General features: G+C 50.5%; 1 protein-coding gene across 12 annotated transcripts in view; it reads left to right on the plus strand.

The window, feature by feature from the left end:
* Positions 1-26309, plus strand: part of ZMYND8 (zinc finger MYND-type containing 8) — a 93374-nt gene that overhangs the window by 18314 nt on the left and 48751 nt on the right. For 6 of the 12 annotated variants that reach the window (XM_080925651.1, XM_080925659.1, XM_080925660.1 and 3 more), the window contains 4 exons: positions 14120-14268; positions 19568-19786; positions 23136-23249; positions 25976-26068. In XM_080925651.1, the coding sequence (XP_080781777.1) occupies positions 14120-14268; positions 19568-19786; positions 23136-23249; positions 25976-26068 (575 nt within the window). Of the gene's footprint in view, positions 1-7186; positions 7293-14119; positions 14269-19567; positions 19787-23135; positions 23250-25975; positions 26069-26309 lie in introns of those variants that run through there. The other 6 variants (XM_080925658.1, XM_080925661.1, XM_080925652.1 and 3 more) reach the window with 2 other exon arrangements.

A 26309-nucleotide genomic window follows, 5' to 3' on the forward strand; every position in this document is an offset into this window, starting at 1 on the left:
TTGTAGTTTTGGGGGTTTGGGGGTGAGTCTTGAGATGTTGCTCAGGGTGGACTCTCAAGGTTTGTGGGATCTGTAGTCCAAACCTGAGAATGCCAGGTAAGCTTTGGACTTGGGATCCTACTGTCTTAGTCTCCTGAGCACCTGTGGTTACAGGCTTGTGCTATGAGGCTGGGCAAGAGAGCCTGCGGTACCTGGGGTGATGGGGTGGTGGGGTGGTGGGGTGGTGGGGTGGTGGGGTGGTGGGGTGATGGGGTGGTGGGGTGATGGGGTGGTGGGGTGGTGGGGTGATGGGGTGGTGGGGTGGTGGGGTGATGGGGTGGTGGGGTGATGGGGTGGTGGGGTGGTGGGGTGGTGGCAGCACTGAGGCCCTCTGTGTGTTTGGCAGATACCTTCACTGAGCTGCATTCTCAACCCAGCTTGTGAGCTCATCTGGTCCTCTTGCCCCAGCCTCCCAAACAGCTGAAACTATAGGCCAAACCCACTGTATCCGCTTCTACTGTCTGTGAATGTCTTAGTTAATCTCTTTGCTTATGATGCTGCCTAGAGGGGGGGGGGGAGGGAGAGAGAGAGAGAGGGAGGGAGGGAGGGAGGGAGGGAGGGGGGAGGGAGAGAGGGAGGGAGGAGAGAGGTGGGTGGAAGAGAAACAGAAAGAAACACAGACAGAGACATACAGGGAGAGACAGAGATATACCAAGAGAAAGGAGAGAGAGAGAGGCAGAAACAGAGACTGTCTCTGTCTCTGTCTCTCTCTCTCTCTCTCACACACACACACACACACACACACACACACACACAGGTAGACAGAGACAGATACCCTGAGGGAGACAGAAACAAAGAGACACACACACACACTGTCCATGTGTATGTTTCTTTTCTCTGGGTGCAGACATGAAGGTAAAACCGTGGGGTATGGGCTGAGAACTGTTTAACCACACCCTCCCTGGTTATTATTGAAGGGCACATTCCGACAGCCCTCAGCTCTGGCCCCGGCCTGCCAGGCTCATTGCTCTCTTCTCTCCCTTCGTCATTCACACTTGACCTTTCGGGTTACCATGAGAGCCATTTTTGACTGTAGGGCTGTTTTGTGTACCATCCTCTCTCGCTTCCACATTTTGTTCTCCTTTTAAGAGTTACATTTGTTTGTTTTGTGATATGGGAAAGTCAGGCAGCCTGCTTGTGGGAGCAGGTAGCCCCTGCCTTCCACCATAGACGGGTTGCGGATTAAACTCGGGTTGATGAGGCTTGGTGACGTGTGCCTTACCTGCTGAGACATCCTAGTGCCCCCCACCCCTCAGCCATCGCTTCCCACCCCTATGGCCCCTCCAGGTTTAAGCCTCAGCTGAGACTGAACCCTGCCTTTTGTTGCTCTCTATCTACGCACAATAGGCAGAACGAGCCAGACTATTTCTGATGGTCGGAACTTCCTCCCTAGATCATGTCGGCAAAGGCAGAGCAGCCTTTCGGCCGGGGAGAGCAGCTTCTACTCTGGCAAGATGTAGTGCCTGGGAGTAATTACTAGGCTCCAATAATCCGTCTCTGAAACCGTCGCTCTCTCTGCTCCTCCAGAGTCGTGGTACTTTCTGACATGGCCTCTTCTCCTTCCCAGTGATCACTAATGTCTGTCAACCAACTGTCTTCTCTGTCACTGACTGTCTTCCCTTAAGATGGGCTCTGGAGCAGGGATTACAGGCCTTTCCCTGTGTGCTACCCCCACCCCACCCCCAGTTCCTGAGCATTTGTCCCTCCTCTCTGGCTATGACCTGCTTCTGTCACTGCCTTTGTGACTCTCCCATGCTGTTCTCTGAGGACCACCTTCTCCTTTCTTCATTGTATCTCTAGATACACAAGCGTGTCCCATCCATCCCTGTGTTGTGGTGTGTGTGTGTGTGTGTGTGTGTCCCACTCGTGCTTCTCCAGCCTTTTGTTTACACCTACACCTGTCTCGTGAGCAGGAGGGGGTGTGGCTTGGTGGCAGAGTAGATGTTGAGTTCTGGGTCCTGGGTTTGATACCCAGCATGGTAGAAACAACCCCAAGTAAAAACACCCCCAAACATAAACAAATCCAAATGAACCAGCAGACCCCTGTAGTCAACACTGCCCTGGAAGGATCCTGAAAGGAAGTAGCTTCAATCTGAATCTGTGTGCATAGTACAGAATTGAGACTGTCCAAGCCAAAGGCAGGTTCGAGGCCTGTGCCCTCATTGTGACTTGGATATGGTTAGAGAGTCCCTTAGGCGCATGGGATGGGTAGGCACTTTCCCAAGCGCCCTGTCTACCTGCCAGACCCGGAATGGCATCTACCAATTATGTGTAAATCTGTTCAGAGTCGCATAAGGGGAGCCACCTCTCTTTTCTCCGTGGCCCAAGCCCCACATCTGGTGCGTGTGGGCTAAATACAGCCGACTTCAGTGTTGGCCAGGAAGGTGCAGACAGTGTACGGACGTCCGCCATTGCAGTAGAAGGCTGCTGTGCTGTGGCCTCCAGGGATTGGGTAGTAGACTAGGAAGCACCGTGCTGGGGCACACGTGGAGACACTTGGTCAGTGGTTTCTTGGTCAGACATCCTTGTCACTCCTGTTATTTGAAAAGTCTTGTCTTTCCAAGTGGGTAGGGCTTGATGCTTTGCTACAAATGTAAAAGCACCCGGGTGTGGATGAGCAGGGTTAGGCAGACCCTCTCGGGCTCCTTCCCCCTGGCAGGGCCTGTGCCCCTCAGGCTCTGGAGTCTCAGTAGCTCTGGGCTTCATTACTCTACCTGTGATTGACCCACCAGGAGTTCCTCATCCTCTCTGCAGCCTGGGGATTGTCTTTCAAACCAGATTGACCTAGAATTATGGAGGCTGAGGCAGGAGGATCATGAGTTCAGAGCAAGTCTGAATTATATTTTAAAAAATTGTTTTTCCCCCAAAGCTAGGGGTTTCATTCTAGTACTTGGGAGGCAGAGGCAGGTAGATTTCTATGAATTTGAGGCTAGCCTGGCACAACAACATATATTCTTACGGGTACCCTAACAAGTTTCAGGCCAGCCAGAACTGCACTGTCAGACCCTGTCTTAGAAAACAACAACAAAAAGGCCAAACAAAAAACCTTTCTCAAGATTTATTTTTGTTATTTTAAATTATGTGTGCATGTGTGGGATGTCTGCATGTGGGTATGTGTAGATGAGTGTGTGTGTGTGTGTGTGTGTGTGTGTGTGTGTGTGTGTGTGTGGTTGCTATAGAGTCCAGAGGAGTCAAATCCCCTGGAGCGGGCTTACAGGCGGTTGTGAGCTGCAGTGTGGGCGCTAGGAACTGATCTTAGGTCCTGGGAGAGCAGCCAGTGCTCTAACCACTGAGCTCCCTGCTCAGCCCTATCTTAAACATTTCCTTTACTCACTCCCACGTGTCACTGCACCCAGTCAGTCAGGTTCACATCGTGCAGGCCCCTGTTAGCCAGGCTGTGTACCCCGCACTGAGTCACTAAGACTGAGCTCACAGTTCTGGAGGAGACACACATTCTGAGCAAGTGAGCCAGAGAGGGTGTCTGAGAAGCCTCAGGAATGGGAGTCATGGAGAATAAACGGCCCGCTACTTCAGTGTTGAGGAACCTGCAGGCTGGGATGTCAGGGAAGGCCCATCGGGCGGTGACATTTGAGTCAAAGCCAGGCTGCCATTAATTACTGTGGAGGAGATTGGGTACAGAACGTTGTAGTTGGAGGAAGGGGCAGGCTAAGTGCAAAGGAAGTGTGACTGGAAAGCCGGAAAGGAGGTTTTGCTGTGAGGGGATTGGACGAACAGAGCTGAGTTTACGTCATCACGGGCTGGGTCTGTGAGGGGATTGGACAAGCGAATCGAACTTACGTCATCACGGGCTGGGTCTGTGAGGGGATTGGACAAGCGAATCGAACTTACTACGCCATCACGGGCTGGGTCTGTGAGGGGATTGGACGAGCAGCACTGAGCTTACCTCATCATGGTAAGGGGTAGGGACGACAACTTTGGCTCTGTAGCCCTTAGGTAGCCTAGAACTTCTGTAGCCCAGGATGACCTTGCATCAATGAAGGTCCCCCTGCCTCAGCCTCCTGAGTTTTGGGATCACGGGTGTCACTCACCACTCTGGGTTTCGGTTTAGCGTTCTAAAGTCTGAAGCTCAGAGAGGAGCTGCCTGAGGTAGGACTTCCCTTTATCCTGTTCTCTCTTCAAGAGCTCCCTGTTCCTTGAGAGTCGCACGAAGTCAGAGGAGCACTGTCTGAGGATGGGTGGTACAGGTGGGACTTGGGTGATGGTACGCAGAAGAGGTTCGGTTTGGTCAGGAATCAAGTCCTGAGCATGCAGGGGCTGTGATGAACTGTACCAGCCAGACAGGTTTTACCAGACAGGTATGTTGTCCCAAGCCATGGTCTGGGAAACTGGTTGGTTTGAGGTTTCCAAGTACCCTGACTGTCTATAAGGGGAGTCTGGGGGCGGGGGTGGGTGGTCGGGGGAGTAACAGCAATGACTAATGGTCCTGTCAGTGGTTATTGTGTCTGCACACATGTAGAAAGACTCTAATAGCTATAGCAGAGCCCACTGGGTCAGAGAGACCAAGTAACTTGCCCAAAGGCACCCAGCTCTTGGGTTCAGAGAGCTGTGCCCGACGACAGGGTCTGCACACCGTAGCTATGGCAGTGTGAGTATGGTCCCAGTGTGGCGTTCCTCACGGAGCAGTAACTAGTGGCATGCAGAACCAAGATAGCCAGGGTTGGCCTGGGGAGGAAGGGCTTAGAGTGGCACCTGGCTGTGGTGTGGTCTAGCATGAGCTGCAATTACAGAAACTTGTCCCAACCTCATGGGATTCTTAGGTTCCCCTCACTTCCTTCCCCAGATTGAATTATGTCACTGAATTATCCCCCCAGCTCTGGGGGAAGTTCTAAAAGTAGCCTTTCATCAATAATACCTGTGACACCGGGGGGGCTGGAGAGATAAGAGACATTGGGCTCAGCGGATAAGAACACTGGCTGCTCTTACAGAGGACCTGGGATTGATTCCCAGCATCCACATGGTGGCTCACAACCATCTGTAACCTCAGTTCCACAGGCTCTAATACCCTCTTCTGGCCATAGTGTGTTCCAGGCATGCATGTGCTATATGCACCCCCAATATAATATAAACAATTTTTAAAAAATGAGCTTACTTTGAGGAAGAAAGAGAGGAATTACTCCTTGGTCCTGCCCTCTCTCCAGTCTATATCCGCAACTCCTGGTCATTTTCCTGCCTACCTTTAAAAAAGAAATCTTTTCTCCTTCTGTCTCTGAAGCATCTGGATTTACTAGTCAGTTTGTCCTCTAGGCCCCATTTACTGATCCATAAAATGGGCATGCTCGGAGTCTGCCTTCTGGCAGGAGGAGCTCTCAGATAGTGTGTTCAGCGGTTGTTGTTAGAACCATGTGTCTCTGGCTGCACTCTTGAGCGAATAGGACCTCCCTTCCTGGTGTCCAAATGTCCAGCAGGTGCCTTACCGCGAATCCACTAGCCACTGAGAATGGTGCCTTGAAGGAGGCTGCATCTCTCTCCCTTTCCTGAATGTCCTTGACCCTTTGTGACAACCAAACCTGCCTCTAGACTCTGAAGTCTACCCCAGGAACTGCCTTAGACCATTCTGGACACCTGAGCTCCTTGAAATGGCACCTAATTGGTGGTGGGCCTTGCCCTTAGTGACACCTTGTATTCCATGCTGTGGATGCAAGTGTGGCTATCCTTGCCATGGGGGTAGTCCCATAGTCCCTGGAGCTCCTACCATGAAAAGCTGGGAAGGCGGGTAAAGTGTCCCAGAAGCAGGAGACCTGAGTTTGGATCCCCATGTCTCCTGTGCCCTACGGAAAGAGGAGTGGGGGGGAGCTGGGAAGAGGAAAACCCCTGAAGCTTTGGAGCTAAGGCAGCTTGGCACATACAGCAGCAAATAAGAGATCCAGGACCCCCAAGCTGTGGGCTGCAGACTCGGGGTTCCTGTGATCCTGTTTTTTTCTCCGCTCAGTTCCTGACCTTTCTGGAGGATCTTCTGCATGCTCTTACCACAGGGTTCCATTGTCTGACTGCCTCTCCCCCGCTGCTGCCTGTGTTGCTCTAAGCTATGCTGCAGGGCCGCTCTTGCACCCAGAGAGCTCCGGGGACCTTAAACATGCCGCTCCCCAGGGTAATCTGGGCGACATTCTGCGTCTAAGATAGGTTGTCCAGAAGAGCATGGCAAGTTGCCTGGAAGGCCTGTCCCTTCCCCCGTTTTCTGGCATCTTCCTCGTCCTCATTAGGGTGACTTTTGGAGCCTGAAACCTCTTGTGCTTGTGGCCTGGTTCCCAGCTGCACTTTTTCCTTCTTCTGATCCTTTGAATAGGCCCTCCATTGCTGCAACCCCCCCTCCCCCAGCCTGTAAGCCACAGGCCAGGGCCAGCTCCCTGGTGGGGTGAATGCTTGGTATCAACCTCAAAACTGGTTTCGGAGGCAGCTGTGTTGGGTGGGCGCCAAAGGAAGGACCTAGCTAGGTACCTATGCTGGAGGCAGCCTTAGGACTAGGAGGCCCCGGGTGGGGTGCAGTTACTGACTGCCTCTTCTGCTGTTGGAAAGGGCCTGGCCTTCTCCAGCCTGGGGTAGCCCCGGTGTCCTTCCTGCCGCTGAAGATGAGGAAGGCTCAGGCCACAGTCACTAGTCTGGTGGTTACCGGCTAAACACAATTTGTCAGCCTGGATGATAGCAATTTCTGTCTTGCTTGGTCTTTTTGGTGGTTTGCATTTTACTTATTGATTTTGGTGCCTGGAGAGGATGGAGGGCACCGGAAGGGATGTGTCCCCGTGGCTGATGGAGCGTCAAAACTAAAGGGAGTTGTTGGAAACACCTAATAAAAAAATATTAAGAACATATTCAAAATGCAAAGCATCTCCCTTCTCCCACAGACACCATGTCCTCAGAGCCACAGCGACTGTGTGTGTATTTATTCCAGTCTACCATAATAAATGGCTCTTGGTCGCCGTGCGTGGATGACGTCCTGCACAGCCACACTGCAGTCGAGGGTGATGAATTAGATCCAAGGCCTGTGGACAAGAGGCCAGGCTCTTCCTGGCCTATTGCAAAGGTGTCCTTGTGCTGCTGGGCTTTCTAATGAGTGTAAGACCAGAGCTGGCCCGGTAAGTGGTGACTCTCAGCTCGTGCTCTCTGCTTCCTCCTCCCCCTGGGAGAGGCTGCCGAGGAGCCGGAAGCAGGAATGTCTGCCGCCGGGAGCTTGCTACTGTCCTCCTTTGGAACAGGGGAGCCAGGCTCTCTCAGCGGCCAAGTTACCTCTATGGCAGGTAAGTGCCCACCCCTTGTGCCATCTGCTCCTTACATGCTGGCCTGGAGGCCTCCAGGTGAAGGGCCATTTTCTCCCGAGCTGAGTGTGACCTCTGCTTCTTCTACGCATTTCCTGGTTCTGGGTGAGAAGCTGCTAGGCCTGCTTCCTGCCAAAGCTGGCTGCCTCTGGCTCCCAGCTCTGGCTGGCCTAAACAAGGCAGCACTGGTGGAGTTCCTAAACCGTGTTCCTTGTGAGAGCTGGGGTCATTCAGGGAGTTCACCTTCCCTCGACAGCCTTTGCTGGAGGGACAGTTCTACCCCAGCCCCCCATCTTTGCATCTGCTTTCTGCCAGGAGGAAGTTCTGGGCTTTTGTGTCTTTATGATGTAATTACCCAGTGCGGAGTGCCAGAGATTCCTGGGGAGGGAGGCTCTTTGGATACCTGCTCTGTGTCTTCGGGAATAGCTTTGGAAATGATTAACCAGGGGCTCAGCTTTGCCACTTCTGGGAGAGCAGGCCGCGGGTGGTCCCCTTTTGAAGTAGGCGGCGTTGAGGCTGGTAGTTCCTGGGAGTTCTGCCTATGCGGACACTTGGTGTGCCCCAGCTGCTCCAGACCCAGAGGCCTCTGCGGCACCCAGGATCTCTCCAGTGTGTGTGGAGTGATTGAAGTCACGTACAGGACCCATTTTGCTTTCTACTTGATGGAGGCCGACATTTTTTCATTACTTTGAACCCGTGGGATTGATTTAGGATGCTCTTTGGAAGAAGGCTAGCTCCTTTAAGACTGGGTAGTTGGGGAGAGAGGAGGAGGGGAGGGAAAGCCTTATTTCTTTTTTTTTAAAAAAAAGGCATGGGGGCTGAAGAGCTGACACATCGGGTAGGAGTGGGTGTTATATAAATTGAACCTGGGTTCTCTGCAAGAGCAATAGGTGCTAACCACTAAACCATCTCCCCGACTCCTTCTTTGTTTTTTAAACCTTTTTTTCAGAATGTTGTTTATTGGCACGGGGCCAGATGTGTCCTTACCTCTGTCCCACTAGTCCTTGCACCTGGGCACCAGTGGGCTTGCTATCTGTACCATTAAGGAAATTCGACACCCACAAAAACACACGAAGCACCCAGTTTTTAAGCCATAGCCTTTTCCCCAGGGGAAACCAGTTCCCTGTATGTCACAGTGTAGACCCTGGAGGGCTGGGGGTGCTCTGACTCAGGTTAAGGGTGTGGATGTGAATGTGGGTGGTTTGTTCGGCCCAGGTGGAGATGGGATGTGTGGTTGTAGGGTAGGGTTCAGGCGGCTCGGTTTAAGTTAGGATCTGACGCAGTCTGAGAAGGTAGGGGTCAGCGCTCCTAGAGACCACCTTTGAGGGGATAGCATCATCATCTGCGGGGCTTTGGGGTGATCCCTGCCCCCATCCCTCCACCTGCAGTTGAAAAACAAAAACAAATGGGTGAGAGCTAGAGGCATAGATACTGCACCCCTCTGGTGCAAAGGCCTTGTCCAGTAGTACTTAGGAATATCTGGTTTGGAGCCACTTTACTTCCTGGGTTCAAATCCTGGCCCCAACACTTGGTTATAGCTGTGAGTGTTGGGCAGATGGGAAATACATTTGAAGCAGTTTGAACAGGTTCCTGCTGTGGCCAGGTTATCTTGAAGTGAGCTGTCCCTTAAGTCAAAGGACACATGAACTGCTGAGCCTGGTTATTTCTGGTGGTTCCTAAGACACAGGCTCTGGAAGGATTACATCACATGCTTAGCTCTTAATACCCAGGAGGCCTCTTATTAACTTCAGGGAAATGTCACAAAGAGGGGAAGCTTCTGCTGCCTGCTCCACTCCAGGCTGTGTTCCTGAGTCACCATGCCATCTCCTCCACAAAGCAGCCCTGCTCTCTCACCCAAGTTAACACATTCAGAGCCAGACTCATTTTGAGGGGGTGGATCGGAGGCAGGAAGTTGGTGAAGGGCCAGCAAATGGCATCCTGCTGGTCCAGAGAAGGTGGAAGAGAAAAAAAAAAAGTCCTTCTTAGATGAAAGGTGAACCATTTCTCAGCGAGGCAGCTGGTGGTGGCTGTTTGCCATTAGTCCAGATTTGTACATGAGATGTGCTTAGCAATGGACCCTCATCAGAATCAAATCATTCGAGATGTAAAAATCTGACTCAGCTTTCTGGAAGAGGTCCTTATGGTGATTTCATTGCCATGACGACAGCTGGGTTTCTTCCCATCATTGTACACTCACCGGATGCTGGGTTCCTGATGGAGCTGGGGGGGGTGTGTTTAAACCGCAGGGCTCCCAGTGCAACTCGGAGGCGTTTAAGTAGTAGGGCTGAGTTGCCCTTTAGTTTTCTGAGGAATGATAAATACAGCCGAATCGCCTAAGTTTTCTTGATGAGAGTCTTTGTGGAAAGCCTTTGGGTGCTACTTAGATGTTTAGCTTAGATACAGTGGTTAGACTCCCGTCAGCTCTGTTTGTAACAGCAGATGGAATTGAGGCGATTTGACAGACAGGTTCTAAGTACCTCTGACGCCTTGCTGGAACTCACAGAGGCGTCTGCCTGCCTTTACCTTTTGAGTGCTGGGATCAAAGTGTGTGCCACCATGGCCAGCTTGAGGCTTTTGTTTTCCTGGGACAAGGTTTGGAATACTCAGACCTGGGTAGCTGTGAGGCAGTTAATAGGATTCATTGTCCCTTTTGTTCCTAGTAGGTTGGGACAAAACTCCCTCGTAGATTGCTTATGAGTATATTATTTTTCTGGTGATTCCCCCCCCCCCCAATATTTTAAAGTTCAAAGGAAGGTTTTTACAATTCTTCTGCATTGTAGGTATCTCGCATTTCGTGTCACGTGTGTACACTTGCATGGCTCCGGAACACAGTTAGGTTGCCCCAAATTCCATGTTCTGATAAAGGAGCAGTTTCATGGCTTTGTTTGTTTGTTCAAATTACAGAGAAGGTTGTAACTCGAAACAGTTTAGAATAAGGTGGTGGGTACATCAAAGAGACTGAGACCGGTACAGAGAGATGGGGGACCCTTTTCTATAGGTTTCAGCGGCTACCTGATGACATTCCTTATTTTGGGGTTGATGGAAGTTAGTGGTTTGCCGTGTTAGTAGATTGCAAAGGGCAGGCAATAAGACAGTCTGGGCTTGCCACGCTCTGATCATCACAGCTTCTTTCCGGGACCTCCTGCTCACACGTGTGCCCCAGCGAACAGCCCCAAAAGTTGATTGTCTCCTTCTATTTACCCTGTGGTTTCCGGATGGAACTCAGGTTTTCAAGCCTGTCAGCAAGCCCAACACTTTAGGACATCTCACTGAAGGCAGAGTTGCTCCCCCCTCCCCCCCAGTCCAGGAAACTGTGTCTGTGTACAGAGTGGGTAGCCATGTACTTCCTGGATTCCGGAGGTATTTATATGGAGCCAGGCAAGGACTCGTGGTTCCCAGTTTCCTCTTTCTCAAATGGCAGATGAGGGAGGACCTGAGAGGCAAAGAGCCTTGCTCAGGGTCACTTCTGTCAAATCATGGAGTTTCATAGCAGCCCAAACCTAGGGCGGTTCATATGTGCTTGCGTCTCAGACCCCCATTCCCACCCTCTCAAGCATATAAGTGCCCTGTAGCATTTCTAACCCACAGCTAATAGCTAATCTTAAGAGCTGCTGATTCTGTGGATTCTGGGTGAGGCCCAACAATTTACCTGTGTGTGCACGCACATACACACACACATGGTGTGCCCGGGTGCGTATTTTAAGGTGCTGTTGGTCATAAGAACCATAGTCCCCCATGGGGGTTCTGAGTAGGAAAGATTCAGACTGCCAAGGTCTAAGCTTGCCTCTGAGGCTGCACTGCTCTGGTCAGCAGTGCCCTGTCCTCTTCCTGATGGGCTGGTTCTTATTGTCACAGTCCTTAGGGGTCTTAATGGAATTGAGTTTGAGAACTGAGGCGTGGCCAAAGCCAGCTAAGAAATCTTGAGGCACCCTAGAAACTGCTTCTCGTTTTCCATTGGGGAATTGTCTTTAAACCTAACCACTAGCAGGGATTCTGTAAATACAGCAGACATTTTGCCTGGTCAGTTCTTTTGTGACACACTCCCTCCCTCAAGTCACCTGCAGTAAGTACTTAGGCTCTGACACTTGAGCAGGGTTAATGGGGACGTATTAGCTGCACATGGAATAAACCCCAAGCTTCTTCCCGAGGCTTTGGAGCCCACAGCCCAGCCCCCACTTTATCCATCTGTGATATCTATCTGGAGTCCCACCCTTCTACCCATTATTGCCATTGCCTTTTTTTTTTTTTTTTTTTTTTTTTGCCTGCACCTGCTTCCTTTCATGTGCAATTGAGCCTTCTAAATCCCTTTCATTTCCCTTACTTTGATAAAGTCATCCAAGCACTCTGTGACTGTAGATACTTAATCCCTCCTCCTGAGACACCCACCTGCACCCCCACCCCCAAGGAGAGGAACCTGGCTGGACTTTGGGGTTCCCTCTGGAGTATTCTAAGTGTTTACATGCAGGATTGCAACCTTTTGGGGACGAGCGTGTTCCCTCCTGGAGCTGTTAGATGTGTTGTTTTGTAACTGGACCCAGGCTGGAGATTGTCATACACAGTCCACGGAGAGATGATGTCTTCCCGGAGCACTATGGCTGCTGGGCAAGAGCTCTGCCACTTAAATGGCACCCTCTGTATTACTGTGTCACTCTTTCAGTGGGGGAGGGGTGGGCGGAGCGTGCAGCACTCTGGTTACCATGTCTGGCCCGGAACTCAGGGCAACCTTTCTGCTTCAGCCTCCTAAGCGCTGGGATTACAAGTGCCAGTGAATACAGCTGTCTGACCCTGTATGTGCGTGTGTGCGTGTGCGTGTGTGCGTGTGCGTGCGTGCGTGTGTGTGTGTGTGTGTGTGTGTGTGAGGTCTACGTATAATGCATGTGTTGAGGTAAGAGGGCAGGACAGCCTTGGTGTCAGGCCTCTCCTCTCTTGAGAGTCTTTGGTTTACCATGTATGCAGCAGTTTAACTGGCCCATAAGCTCACGGAGGGAGTCTGCTGTCTGCCTCACATCTGAAGGAGCGCAGGGTTTACGGATTCAGGCAATCATGGCTAACTTTACCTGATGTCTGGACTGGGATCCTTCCGCTTGCACAGATTTAACCTTTTCACTAACTGCAGTGTTCTTCATTTGAGACAGGGTTTCACTGGCCCAGAATTCACGATGTCAACTAAGCTGTCCTCAAAGTCATGGAGATCTGTCTGTCTGCCTCTGCCTCCTGGCTGTGTTGAGCATTCCTCTCGATTCTAAAATGTGTACCGGGGTTTTGCCTGCATGTGTGTAGGTGCACCGTGTGTGCGCGCGGTGCCTGCAGAGGCCAGAAGAAGGTACTGGATCACCTGGAACTGGTGTGACGGACGGTTGTAGCCACCGTGTGGTTGCTGGGAATTGAACCCAAAGAAGAGCAGCCAGGGCTCTTGACCAGGGGGCCACCCCTGAAGCTTGCGGTTCAGCAGTCTTAGTGGTCATAGAATGTCCTTTTGTACGGCTGCCATGTATTAAGTTGCTTCTGTTTTGGCCACTGAGGTCCGTGTCCAGTCATGGCGGGCGGTTAAGGGTAAAGTTGAAACCGAGCAACTACTGATTAACTCTAGGCTCTTGATGCTTCAGTTTCTCAGGGGGTGAGGCGCACGAGAGTGTGCCCTTGTCCCTAAGCTAACCACCCACCATCGGGCATGAATGTGGTAGTGGGGGCAGTGAGAGTTTAAAGCCCAGGGCAAATTAACAGCAGTGGGTGGTGCTTTTTAAGGTGGGAGTCAATGCGTGTCCTTTGATGCCTTAGGACGAGGGTCTCAGTCAGGGTGTGCGTGGGGCCATGGGAACTATCCTGTGGGAGGGGTTTAACCTACTCTTAGCTAGCTGAATGGGAATGAGGGCTGGAGGCTCAGTTTCCTTGAAGTTTTGGGGTGGCTTGATTTTGCTGTTGGGCAGGGTTTGGAGAAGTGTGTTTTTGGGTGTCTGAGCAGCACCCCCCAACCCCCTACCCCCCACCCCGATTGTGTGACTACTTCTAGTAACTCGATGTGTTATTCTCTTGTTGCTGTGACCAAATCTGTGACAAGAACCTAAGGAAGGTAAGGTTTATTTTGGCTTCCATCTTGAGGGGATGTCGTTTGCCATCTTAGGAGGCCTGGTGTGGTAGGTGGCACTGTCTGTGGCGGTGGGCATGTGCAGTTGGCTCTGCATAACCTCGGCTCCCTATCAGGAGGTAGAAAGTGGACAGGAAGCAGGGCCTACCTCAAAAAGTGCCGAAGTTCACCCTTAGGGACCCATTTCCTCCAGAGAGGCTCCATCGCCTCAAAATACCACAGTGGCACCAGCTGGTGGCTGCGTGTTGAAATATATGAGCCCGTGGGGGGATTTCTCACATTCAAGCTGTGGTCACGGTCACGGCCAAGGCCGTGGCAAGGGTTATTTTGTTTTGAAACAGGAGGTGCCCTCCCATGTAAAGATGGGTGTTTGCTATACCGGTGTGGCAGGTGCCCCGGGGCCTGTGGGCCTTGGTCTGCTTTTTCATTGTTGTTTTTATTCTCGTCTTTTAAGAGAAGGCAATAATCTAGGTGGTTTGAGGTTCCTCTTTTTTCCCCTGCACTAGGCACTAAGATAAGAGACTACAGAGATGTTATATAGGCCGAAGAAAGTTCGCGGTTCTGAAGGAAGAGAGAGGTAGATTCCAGGAAGGGAAGTACAAACCTGTCAGTCACTCAGAGTTTGGGAACGGAGCCACAGTGACAGTGTCACCTGCACACCCTCCCCAAATGACCCAGGCCTCCTTGAGAGCTTTGCAAAGACACTCCTCTATGTCTCTTTCAGATCCTGGCTCTGCAGAGAGAACGGTCCAGAAACGAAAGTTCCCCAGCCCTCCACATTCCTCCAATGGGCATTCGCCCCAAGACTCATCCACGAGCCCCATTAAAAAGAAAAAGAAACCCGGCTTACTCAACACTGGCAATAAAGAGCAGGTAAACAAGCCGCTGTGAGCGGCCTCTGTACCTGTGGGATGGAGGCCAGGCAGCGGTGGTGTAGCTTGGGTCCTTGGCATTGCTGTAGAAGGCTGTCTGGCACTGGGTGCCGTTTACATAAAGGGCAGTTCAGAAGGGGTTTCAGATCTGTTTTGAGGACAGGGGACAGAGCTATGTGCAGATACCAGGGATGGGGGTCCTTGGGTTAGTTTTTGGTGGTCTCAGGGTTTTCCTCCCCCTCCCTGGGCTAAGACAGCTGCCTGAGGGGGTTGGGGGGATTATGTGGCTGAGACTGTTTTCTCATCTGTAAAATGAAGGTCAGCGGGGAGAGACACTGTCTGAGTCCAGCTTTGGTCATGAGCCACTTGTTCCTTCTCTCTGCGCACAGACCCGCCCACCTGGCAGCCGATGCTGTCAGAAAGGATTTATTTTTAAAGACTATTCTGGCTTTACATTCTCGGATGCAGGCTAGGTTGTCTTTGGATGTGAGCTGACTAGAGGCCGGTGAATGGATTGGTTCGGACGCTTGTGAGTTCTCGTCTTCGGTGACAGTGCCTTCCTCCATTCTGTGTTTTAGTCAAGTGCCAGACTGGGCTCTAGGGAGCGAGGATTGATTGAAGCAAGGTTGCTGGTTTTGTGGGCAGAGGTCTCGCAATGGTTAAATGCCTAACACCTCACGTATATGTTTCTGAACACAGGTCTGTTTTCACTCTCGAAATTATATAGCCATCGACCAGATCCATCTTGGTTCTGTGACTTTGGGCACATTAACCTTTTGTGTGCCATTAGCTTTTTCATTCACAAGATGAGTATCATGGTACTGCCCAGTCCACGGGGCTGTCTGGGGCATTAATGGAGCACCATTCATTGCCAGATGATGCCAACAGCGGTGACAGAATTTGGGAAGGAAGCCTGGCTGTACCTTTTTTTTTTTTTTGAGTCAGAGACTCGTGTGTAAACCTGGGTGGCCTTGGACTTTGGCTCTAGCAATCTCAGTCGCTGCATACAATAAAACCCCCCAGGATCTGAAAAAGCACTAAAGATCCACACTGTCTGGCACTGTAGTCACAGCCATGTATGGCTTTCTTGGGTGAGACTTACTGGGAACTGGGTTTTTCATTTCTTCTAATTTAAAGTTGAATGGCTGCCCATGGCTGCGTGTTAGACAGCACAGATATAGTTGTTTGGGGAGGGGTTCTAACTGTCTCTGGTAAAGGAACCCTCCTCAGGGTCTCAGGGCAAGTGGGGTTAGTCTTGCTTGTCTTGCTGGTGACATCTGGCCCCTGCCACATGGGAACCATCCTAGCTAGTAGGAATGAAGACTCAAACAGGGGCTGTGAGTGTGGCTCAGTCTGTAAAGTGCTCTGCAGTGAGAGACTGTCTCAAGGTCAGCCAGGCTAGCCGACTGAGTGAGTTTCAGGCCAGTGAGAGACTGTCTCAGAGGAGGTAGAGGACTTTCCTAAGGATGATCTGACATGGGCTCTTAAGTGCAAGTCCATGAGTGTCTGGGAATTAGCTGTCTTTCTGTTAGTGGATGGGAATGAACATTTTCTTTCTTCCCTTTCGTAACTACATGTTTCTGAGCCAAGTTGTGACTGTCGTCTGCACCTGCCATTCCAGACAGTACTTGGGAAGCTGAGACCTGAGTTGATGAGTTCAAAGCTGTATAAATTAAAGGCCAACCTAGGCTTCACAGTGAGTCAGTGGCTAGCCTGGGCTATCTACCTAGCAAGGCCTTATACAGACAAAGAGCAAAAGCAATCAAACATCAGGACCAGTCTCCAAACTTACCCACTTCAGCAACAGGACAGCGCCCTGCTCACTATGGTTGCTTGTAACCTGTCACCCCCCCCCCCCCCGCCGGGCCCCTCCCTCCCGTGTCTGTCACTTCCGTCTTACCGATGGCCTCAGATAAATGTCAGTGTTCTCCTGAGTTGCTGTTGCTCAGGGTTTGACAGAGGGTGTGATGCCATTGCTTCAGAGAACAGTTAGGGTATGGGATAGACACGGGGCCTGAGCTTGCCTCTGGGGGCCTGTTGTGAGCAGCCATTGCAGAAGGTGCCCAGCTCTGCCAGGTCACATGACCTCGCTCCCAGCATCTGGAACACTCACTGAGCGGGTTACTGGCTTTCTCTTAGAGCTTCTGTTAGGTCTTCAACAAGGCTTTGGATCAGCACTGTCTAAGGTTGATTGACAGGTAGATTAGCCTCGCTAGGCAAAGGCGAGAGAGTCTTGCCCCTTGGTTATTTCTAGCATATGACATTTGCAGAAAAGGACAATTTTCATTCACTCTACCAAGGGGATCACAAATAGTTAATTCATTTTGAGATAGACTCTCACCATGTAGCCCTGGCTGGCTTGGAACTTATTATGTTCACAGAGATCCTCCAACCTCTGTCTCATGTGCTAGGATTAGAGGTGTGTGCCACCATACCAAGATTTTAAAAAAGAGATTTATTCATTTTTTAAAAAAAATTACGTTATATGTGTCTGCTTGCGTGGGTTTATATGCGCTGCATGTAGGAGCCCTCGGAGGCCGGATTTGGTGGCATTGGAGTTAGAGAAGGTTGTTAGCTGCCAGGCATTTGTTGGAAACTGTCTCAGCGGCTTGTTCAACCTTGATACTTACTATCCCTAAAGCTTCATTTGTTTTCATTTCATCCGGGTGAGTTCTGCCTGCGGCATGTTTATGCCCCATTTGTGTGTAGGTAGTGCCCATAGAAGGCATGGGATTCCTTGGAACTGGAATTAAAACTGTGAGCTGTGGGTACTGGGAACTGAACCCAGGTCTCTGAAAGCGTAGTAGTTCAGGCCTTAACCACTGAACCATCTCTCCAGCCCTTCAGGTATTATTCTTACAGAAATCCTGAATTGCAAACATCTGCCGGCTCCAGTGCAGGATGAAAACATCCCTGGAGTGAGTGAATAGGTCTTTTCCATTTTCTTGTTAAGCTGACCTGGGGCAGAAGCCAGGGAATAAAAACATTTACTCTGTAACCTGCAATTATCCCCTTGTCGCAGCCTGTGTGCTTTGCTGTAGGGCCGCTTACATACTTGAGACACGTGGGAGAGAGAGATCAGAATCCATTTTACCTGAATTTGTGGGCTTTTCCTTTAAAAACCTCCCCGTTTGGTATCAGCTTATTTTTGTGGTATAGAAGAGGGAAGCCATGAGGGAGGTATGTGATTGACAGGGCTGCTGTCCTCCGCAGCCACTGGGGTTCCTGGAGTAGGGGTCCCCGAAGAGATCAGAGTCACCTGGTTATCCCTTTGGTCCTGAGGATACCCATTTGGCACCCCAAGAGATGGAGCCTGGGGGAAACTTCTGAGCCATCAAAGAAATAAAAGCCTTATCAGAAATCCCCAGTTGGGCTGTGGTGTCAGGTTGGGTTATTTGATTCCCGAGTTTTGGCTTGACTCTTTTGTTAGTGAGATGAGTGTTGTTAAATTATAAGGCTCCCCTGAACCTGTGCAGCACAGTACGTTGAAAACCACTTAGAGACTCTCCCAGTGATGCCTTCTTGGAAACAGAGCAGACCCACCCAAGCCCCTACTGGTGATTCAGGAAGATGGAGCTATTTACTTAGGGAGATTTAAAAAGACCGATTCCAAAGAAAAGCTCCCAAGACTTCCTGAAGGAGTTTGGGGGAACCAGAGCTCTGACTCCTCATCCTGAGATCCAGGGAAGAACCCGGGCTGCCTGTACCTCTGAGACAGTTCTCATCCTGCAGGCTCTAGCTGGTCTAATACACACATGGGTGTGGCTCCCTGGTTAGAGTTTGTGACGTCCTGGCCTCAATCCCGGGTCCTGAGTGCAAAGAGCAGCAGTAGACAGGGACGCAGAAGGCTGGCCCTAATGAGAAGTCCGATTTTCAGTCAACAAAATGTTACGGCCGCTTTCATATGTGGTCAGTTTTTAAAATGTTGTATGTCTGTGTAAGAAGTGTAGTAGTCACTTAGAGAGTGGACTAGGAAACCCTGTTCATCACACACACACACACACACACACACACACACACACACACACACTTTAAAATTAAAAACAAAGTATGTATATGAGTTTGGTAGCAGAGAGAGTGAGTGTGTATATGTAAGTGGGGGAAGAGTGTTCACGTGAGAGTGTGTGGGTGTTGTGTGTGCATATGAACGTGTGTGTATGCATGTATACATGCATGTATATATGAATGATGGGCTTCTCCTTCCTTTCCATGGGTTCCAGGAATCGAACTGGTTGCTTAGGCTGGCCTTTACCGGCTGACGCATCTTGTCATTCTCTTAGGCTGGCCTCCTAACTCACAGTCCCTCCGCCTCAGTTCCAAGGCACTGGGATTACGGACCCAGCCTTCTTTGCTCCTCCAAATGACCGGAGTCTGTGCTGTGTGTGGCCAGTATGAGGTCTTGTTGGAGGAAACAGTATTTTACTGACAGCGCGCTTGTGTTGTGTAAATGTGATATCTACACAGTGTCCATGGGTTTGGTGGAAGGCATCTTGTTTCCTGGTGGCTTCTGAAGGTCACCGAGCTGTTCCTAGGCCATTTGACAGCCACCACTGGACAACTCGGGGTGGATCTTGCAGGCTTTTTTTGTGTTTGGCTCTGCCATGCTGTTGAATGTCTAGAGACAGGTTTCCCAATGCCGTTCCCCAGGAAGATGTCTGGTTCCCACAAATTGGCTGGCCCGTTCCTCTCTCCTTCCCTGTCGGTTCTGATGAAGTGGCCAGGCTTCCTGCTCAAGGATCGGGGCTTTGGGGGGCCTTTTGAAGATATTTTCCACCTTGGAGACAGACTTAAGTGAACGGAGAAGTTTGTGCTAGCCAAATCTAATTGTTTTTACCCTCCAAATACTTGCTATTTGAAGCTTGCTAGGGTGGAGTGCCAAGCCTGCATCAGCTTGGGCCCTTCAGTTTTGTTGAGGAGTGGCTGTGCTGCCTTTTAACCCCGGCATGTTGGGACTCTCAACCCCATTTTACAGATGAGAAAATTGAGGCAGGGAGGTAGAGACATGGCCCAGGTCACATAGCTGCTTAATGGGGGTTGGGGGGGCTAGCTGTGCTCTCGGGCCACCTAGTCACTAACTCTCAGGTGCCAGCAGGATTTCAGTGCCTGGCCTTTTAACATACAGGCAGGTGGCTTTCTAGCTGGGGACCAGCCACTGCTGTTTTTAGTTGGGAGGTGGAGAGGGCCTGGCTGTGTAGTGGGGTTGTGAGGTGTGTGATGTTGTCGGTGTGTTGTTCTTGATGTACTGCTAAGAAACCACCTGTGTTTTGAAACCCCACCTGTCTCTCTTGCCTACATTTCAGTCAGAACTAAGGCATGGTCCGTTTTACTATATGAAGCAGCCACTCACCACAGACCCTGTTGATGTTGTACCGCAGGACGGACGGAATGACTTCTATTGCTGGGTTTGTCACCGGGAAGGACAAGTCCTTTGCTGTGAGCTCTGTCCCCGGGTTTATCACGCTAAGTGTCTGAGACTGACATCGGAACCAGAGGGGGACTGGTTTTGTCCTGAATGTGAGGTTAGTTCCCGATGAATGAATTCATTACCTGCCTCAATTCCTCTCCTTTCTCTTTTCTTCCTTTTTATTTTTTAAAAATTTCAAAATAATCCAAATAGAGGGAAAGAGAAATGTCTTGCCTCCTGCCTGCTCTACCCTGGCCGCCCCGCTCTGGGGACCCGCCTCTGCGCTGGCTGCAGTGGGGCAGCTCTTGGAAAGACATGTCGCCTTGCCTGTCCCCGAGCCTTGGGAGCGCTTTGAGACCTGCTGCTGTGCGTCTGCTGCTTCTGCCGTGAGTGCCTTGGAAGGGACCTTGTAGATCTGTAATGGTTGACGCCTTTTGAAAGGATCCCACGCTGTGTTTCTTCCCCTTCTTCGGCCTTGACTTCTCACCAGTACCTGCTGGGACGACCGCTCTAGTGTGTGTGTTCCTCGTGGTGACCAGCTCACGTTTTCTTTCCTGCGACCAGCATTTCTCCCGTGCCCGTTAGGTGTCGGGGATTCAACAACATGTTTGACAGAGTGGATAACCCTGCTTGTTATTTATTGTTATTTTGGGCAATAGAGGACAAACCTTGAAAGTAGTAGAAGGTGGAAGAAAAGTAGAGAAAATGGGCCGGAAGACAGGAAGAGGAAGTTGAGGTGCGATGTCTTTAAAGAGTCCAGGCCTGGGAAGGACACACTGAGGTATAAGGAGGATCCGAAGGGGAGGACATCTGGGCCGAGGAAGCCACAGGTTCGGGGCTGCCGCTGTGCGAGCCAGGCTGAAGGCAGACCACCCTGAGACTCAGTAGCAGCTCAACCATCATTAAGCCGACGGCTTGAGACCCACCCGGGTCTGCGTGTCTCCCACTGTGATGCTCTCTGCTGAAAACAAGAGGGTCGCTCACACACATCACTTCACGTAGAACTTCTCTGGGATTCCAGCGGATTAGATCATGAGGCAGCTTCCTGTATGAGAGGGAAGCACCGCCCAGATGCATGCGTGCGGGGGAGCTCGATATAGGACAGAACCCGTGATGCCGCTCTTGGGTGGGGAAAGGAGAGAAAAGAAATTCTCAAGAGGAAATTAGACTTTAAGACAAATGATGATGATGTCGAAGGCAAAAGCTCCCCTGGGGTTACTACAGACAGACTTGCACACTCTGCACTGATAGCTCCCCGCTCTGCTCAGAGCTGGGTTTGCTCCCCCATACTTTTGTGGGTTCTCCAGATTTCTTCTGCCTTTCCCGTCACCTGAGTCACCAAACAGATAGGTTACCTTCTCTGCAAGTGACGCTTGTAGTGGGAGGTGTCTGAGACCCCAGAGTTTGTGCCCATTCTGTGTGGGAAGCAGCCCACGGGGCTAGGGCCAGCCAATTGGTTTGGAGCCAAGCTTGCTGTCTTGCCATTACAATCCTGGCTCCTCGCTGTCCTCACGGCTGCTGCTGGAGGAGGCTCAGGTATCCTGTGTGGATAGACAGTTTCCCCTAAGAAAACGGCACATCTCCTAGCTTCTCTTGTATCCAGAAATTTTTCCCAGTATCCTTCAGCTAATTGGCCTTTGGGCTCCTTGGTTCTTGTTGCGCACCAAATTCCTTGTTAAAAAGACTTTATCGGGACCTTTTGTTTTGTTTTGTTAACCAGTCCTGGCCAGAGAGAGGGAAGAGTGGATAGGAGTGGGAGTGATAGGTGGGCAGGTGACTCTGGATCGATAGCACGAAGAGAGACACCACATTCAAACAAGCAGGTGTACTTGCTGTGTGCTTAGATTCGGGAGCCCTCAGTCCCCTCCCACCCCCCTTTGGGGTGAATTGTAAAGACAGCCGAGAAGATGAAACGGAGTCTGTCAGTGTGCTTGGCACTCATGTCAGATTTTGAGTGACTCTGTGTGGCCTTTCTCTTGACAACCAACCACAGTGGGAGTTTGTTGGAAGGCCCGGAGACGTGACAGATGGAAACTGATTCCAAATTAATGGAGAAAAATCTCGCATCTCTCCTTCACAGCCTGGCCAGAAGAGTCCTTGACACTTTAGATTTGCTTTTTTTTTGGGGGGGGGGTCGTTGCCACATAAACCTCAGAGTCCCCGATATCTCCAGTCGGTTATCTGCATCTTCGCTGTGATAAGCATGCCTCCTGTGAAGTGAAGGCTGTGAGCCTGGTGTGGTGGTACACATTTGTAAACTCACTGCAGAGGCTGAGGCAGGAGCATTAGGAGTTTGAGGCCAGCCTGGGCTCCGTAATGAGAGTCTCTCCAAAGAGAAGAGAGGAAGGAAGGGAAAGACGAAGAAAAGGTAAGGGATGGAAAAGGGAGAGGAAGGAGAAAGGAAAGCTGGCTATGCTGGTGAACACCCATACTCCTGACACTAGGGAGGCAGAGGTAAGTGGTTGTCTGTGAGTTCCAGGCCAGCCTGGTCTACAGAGCAAGGTGGTTTTGAAACAAGGAGAGAAAAAAGGAAGAGATAGATTTATTTATTTATTTATTTATTTATTTATTTATTTATAAAGATTTATTTATTATATATAAGTACACTGTAGCTGTCTTCAGACACACCGGAAGAGGGCATCGGATCCCATCACAGATGGTTGTGAGCCACCATGTGGTTGCTGGGCTTTGAACTCAGGACCTCTGGAAGAGCAGTCAGTGCTCTTAACCTCTGAGCCATCTCTCCAGCCCAAGAGGTCCTTTTGTAATGATTGCAGTGGTAAAGCATCTCTTGCAGGACGTCCTTGGGAGTGGCACATGGAGTTGTGTTTCTCATTGGCTGATCCCCTTTGAGAACTGCTGTGTTAGTCTCCTGGCCGTATTGCCCAGGGCCCAGGAAGTTGTGGGTGAAGGTCGCTGAGCTCACATTCTGTGGCAGGCCCCCTCCATCCACTCTTCCTGACCTTTCTTTCTCAATTTTTGTTGTTTGGTTTTTGAGACACAGTTTTTTTTTTTTTTTTTTTTTTTTGTAGCCCTGGCTATCCTGAATGAAACTCACCTTGTAGACACCAGGCTGGCCTCAAACTCAACAGAGATCCTCCTGCCTCTGCCTCCCAAGCTCTGCGATAAAAGGTGTGCGCCACCACCACCTGGCTCACAGGCAGTTCTTTAGAGCCAGGGGTTGCTGTCCTGCACTTTCCCAGGTCCCAGCTCAGATCGTGATGTCTGCACCAGCCTGAGCAACTTCCCGACACAGTGTATGTGGATTGACGACTTAAATCTTTGCCCGCAGATCCAGTACACGCTGGTCTTGTAGTTTGGAGTCCGTTTGAGAGCAGTAGCTGTCCCCGTGTAGGTGGGAACTGCTGTTGCCTGTGAGCGCAGAGACGGAGGAGACTGAAGGGCAGAGGCCGCGGTGTGTTCTTCCCTAACGGACCTGTGTGTGTGTGATTTTTGACTTGTAGAAGATTACAGTGGCAGAATGCATCGAGACACAGAGCAAAGCCATGACCATGCTGACCACCGAACAACTGTCCTACCTGCTCAAGTTTGCCATTCAGAAAATGAAGCAGCCAGGGGTAAGAGGCCTGCCGCCGCCGCTGCCAAGAGCGGAATGACAGTGGCCATTTGTTTCCTTTGATGACCTCCGGGTTCCTTCACGGCGCACAGACACGTGCTTGGGGACCTTCCTGTAGGTGCAGACTTGAGAGTCTGTCCTGAAGAGTTTAGCCTGGAGACAGCAGGGAGTGAGGTGTGGGTGGGGGATTAAGATTCTGAAAAGATGTGTGGACAGACCCCATTGCTTTAGGAGGACTGCCTGCTCTTCCCTCGGGTCTTTGTGAAAACTGAGGACAGAGAGGCAGCCCAGTTTAGTGACAGTGAGCCAGCTAGCTCTCTGTGGGTGAGACTGCCCTTAAGGGCGTGGGGTTTGATATCTTCTGTTTGAACAGTGTAGGAAGGTGGTCTGCCACATTTGGCTGTCAAGGGGTGCACTACACAGCAGTGGCCCTCCTGGGAGTTCCCACCACGCCAGCATTGCTGTGTTTGCTGTGTTTACTAAGATGGTTTCGGGAAAGTGTCAGAAAAATGCCTTTACAAATTTTTTTTCTTGTGGCAATGAGTGTGGAACCAGGGCCCCATGAACTAGGTGTGCTCTCTCCTTGAGCTCTTCCTGTCTCCAACCCCAAGATGCACCATGTTTGAAAACGTAATATTTAAACCCAGTCTCGGGGGTACATGCACTTGTATAATCCTGGCACGTGGGAGGCAGAAGTTTAAGGCCACCTCGATCTGCTTGACAGGTTTCAGTTTAGCCATGGTCAGCAGGAGGAGCTGCTGACCCCATGTCACCTAAAAACATTGCAATTCATTACTTGGTACACTTTTTCCTGTGGATGAATTCAAGGGACAGACTGGGTGCTGCTCCCTATTTTGTTTGCATAAAAGCACCCGATGGTCTAAGGTAGTTCACAGTTGTTTTTTAAGTGTAAGGACTTCACAGAGACTCTTAGTACTGCTGTTGGGGTTCACCCTTCAAACCCATTACAGAAGCACAAAAATCTGGCTAGCCAGATGTCCCAGGAGATAGAGATGCTTGCTGCAAAGTCTGCTGACCAGAGTTCAAATGTGATAAAGCAGAAAATAAAAGCAAAACCAAAAGCAGTCTTCTTTGAGATATATTCTGAAATCTGGTGTTATTAGTTGACTCTTGTTAAAATGGGTAACTATTTTTTTCTTGAATCCCAATCACTGGGAGTAAAGTATATAGTCAGAATGTGTTTCAAAAAGGAAAAAGAAAAACACTCAAAAAACAGATTTTCCTGCATAACCCTGGCTGTCCTGGAGCTCACATTGTAGACCATGCTGACCTTGAACTCACAGAGATCTGCTTGCCTCTGTCTCCCAAGTTCTGGGATTAAAGGTGTGCTTCACCTCAGCCTAGCTTCTTATTGTGTCTGCTAAAAACCATAAAGGGATCATCTAGTGCAGGGAGCCTGGAACAGGTGTTTGTTTTCCTGTTCCCAGGGGAGGTGAGGGGTGCTGGGAGTTGAAACCAGAGCCTTACCTACCTATGCAAGATAAATGCTCTAACACAGGGCTACAGCCAGTGAGCTCTCTGAAACAAACCCAGCTTGGCTTTCTTGTTGTTTTGTTTCATTGAGTCAGAGTTTCTCTGTATATCCCTGGCTGTCCTGGAACTTTCTCTGTAGACCACACTGTTCTCGAACTCACAGATGGGCACCTGCTTCTGCCTCCTGAGTGCTGAGACTAAGGTCTTGTACTACCACGCCCAGCATCCCAGTCCAGCTTTGTAGGATTCTAAACCCAAAGGAAAAACTGAAGGCGTTAATCTTTTATGCATGATCTCTTTAAAGAGTTTTGTTTATTTCATATGTGTGGGTGTTTTGCCTGTGTGTATACCATGTGCTTGCCTGGTGCTCGAAGAGCTCAGAAAAGAGCATTGCACTTGCACGAACACACACACACACACACACACACACACACACACACACACACACACAGCCAGACAAGGGTATAGGATCTCCTGGAGCTATAATTACAGATAGTACTCTTATCCAGAGCCATGTATCCAGCATCTTTTCCTTCCTTCCTTTCTTTTATCCATCCGTCCGTCCATTTATCCATCTCAATGCAGGGTTTTTTCATGAAACTTTGATTGTCCTGGAACTCCCTCTGTAGACCAGGCTAGCCTGGAACTCAGAGATCCACCTGCCTTTGCCTCCCGGGTTAAAGGTGTGTGCCACTGTGCCTGGCCAGCATCGGGCACTTTTAGATTGAAGAGTAAATACCTGCCACCCATACCAGGCAGTAGTTGCCCCTTGAGCTGATGCCTGAAGTGGATCAAGATCAAAATTTTATTAGTCTGGCTTCTTGAGAGAGGAACAGAACCTCACTTCGTAGGTCCCCCCCCAGGTCACACCCAGAGCTCACACTCGGGAATGTTTTCTGCTGAGTGACCCTATCACTGTGATTCTGGGGTGTGGAGCACCCTGTAACTGTCCTTTAGAGACCCAGAGTGGTCAGCAACGTGCTGCTTGTCAGTCTTAATGGAAGAAGGCAGAGGCTGTAATCAAAACAAATAACAAAATAACAAACCAGACACAGTCACTTGGGTTCAGGGCACTCCGGAAGAGCAGAACTAGGTGTGTCACCTTGAGCTTCTTGAGGTCATCCTGCGTGGTTATCTCCAGACTGTGAACGTGTCTGGTTGTCAGAATCCTCTGCCGCCCCGGCCTGGTGTTCAGGGGAGTGATGGCTTTTTGCCTGTGTCTCTCTCTTACAGACGGATGCATTCCAGAAGCCCGTTCCATTGGAGCAACACCCTGACTATGCAGAATATATTTTCCACCCCATGGACCTTTGTACATTGGAAAAGGTTGGCCTCTACCACAGAGCCTGGCCGTAGTAGCACAGGTGTCGGAGATAGCCCAGGCTGGCCTAACCCTTCCCCTGCCCTAGCTCCAGGCGGATTATTTCTGGACGTCTTCGGATAGAGCTTTCAGACTCTCATGCCCTTTCTCTGTGACCTTCTCGGGCTAGGAGTGGGGTCTCTGGGGATTGTTGAAATCCCAGGCAGGGTTCTTGAGGGATATCCTAGCTTCTGAGAATTAGTCATT

The sequence above is a fragment of the Micromys minutus genome, assembly GCF_963924665.1.
Source record: "Micromys minutus genome assembly, chromosome: 11".
Lineage (NCBI taxonomy): Eukaryota > Metazoa > Chordata > Mammalia > Rodentia > Muridae > Micromys > Micromys minutus.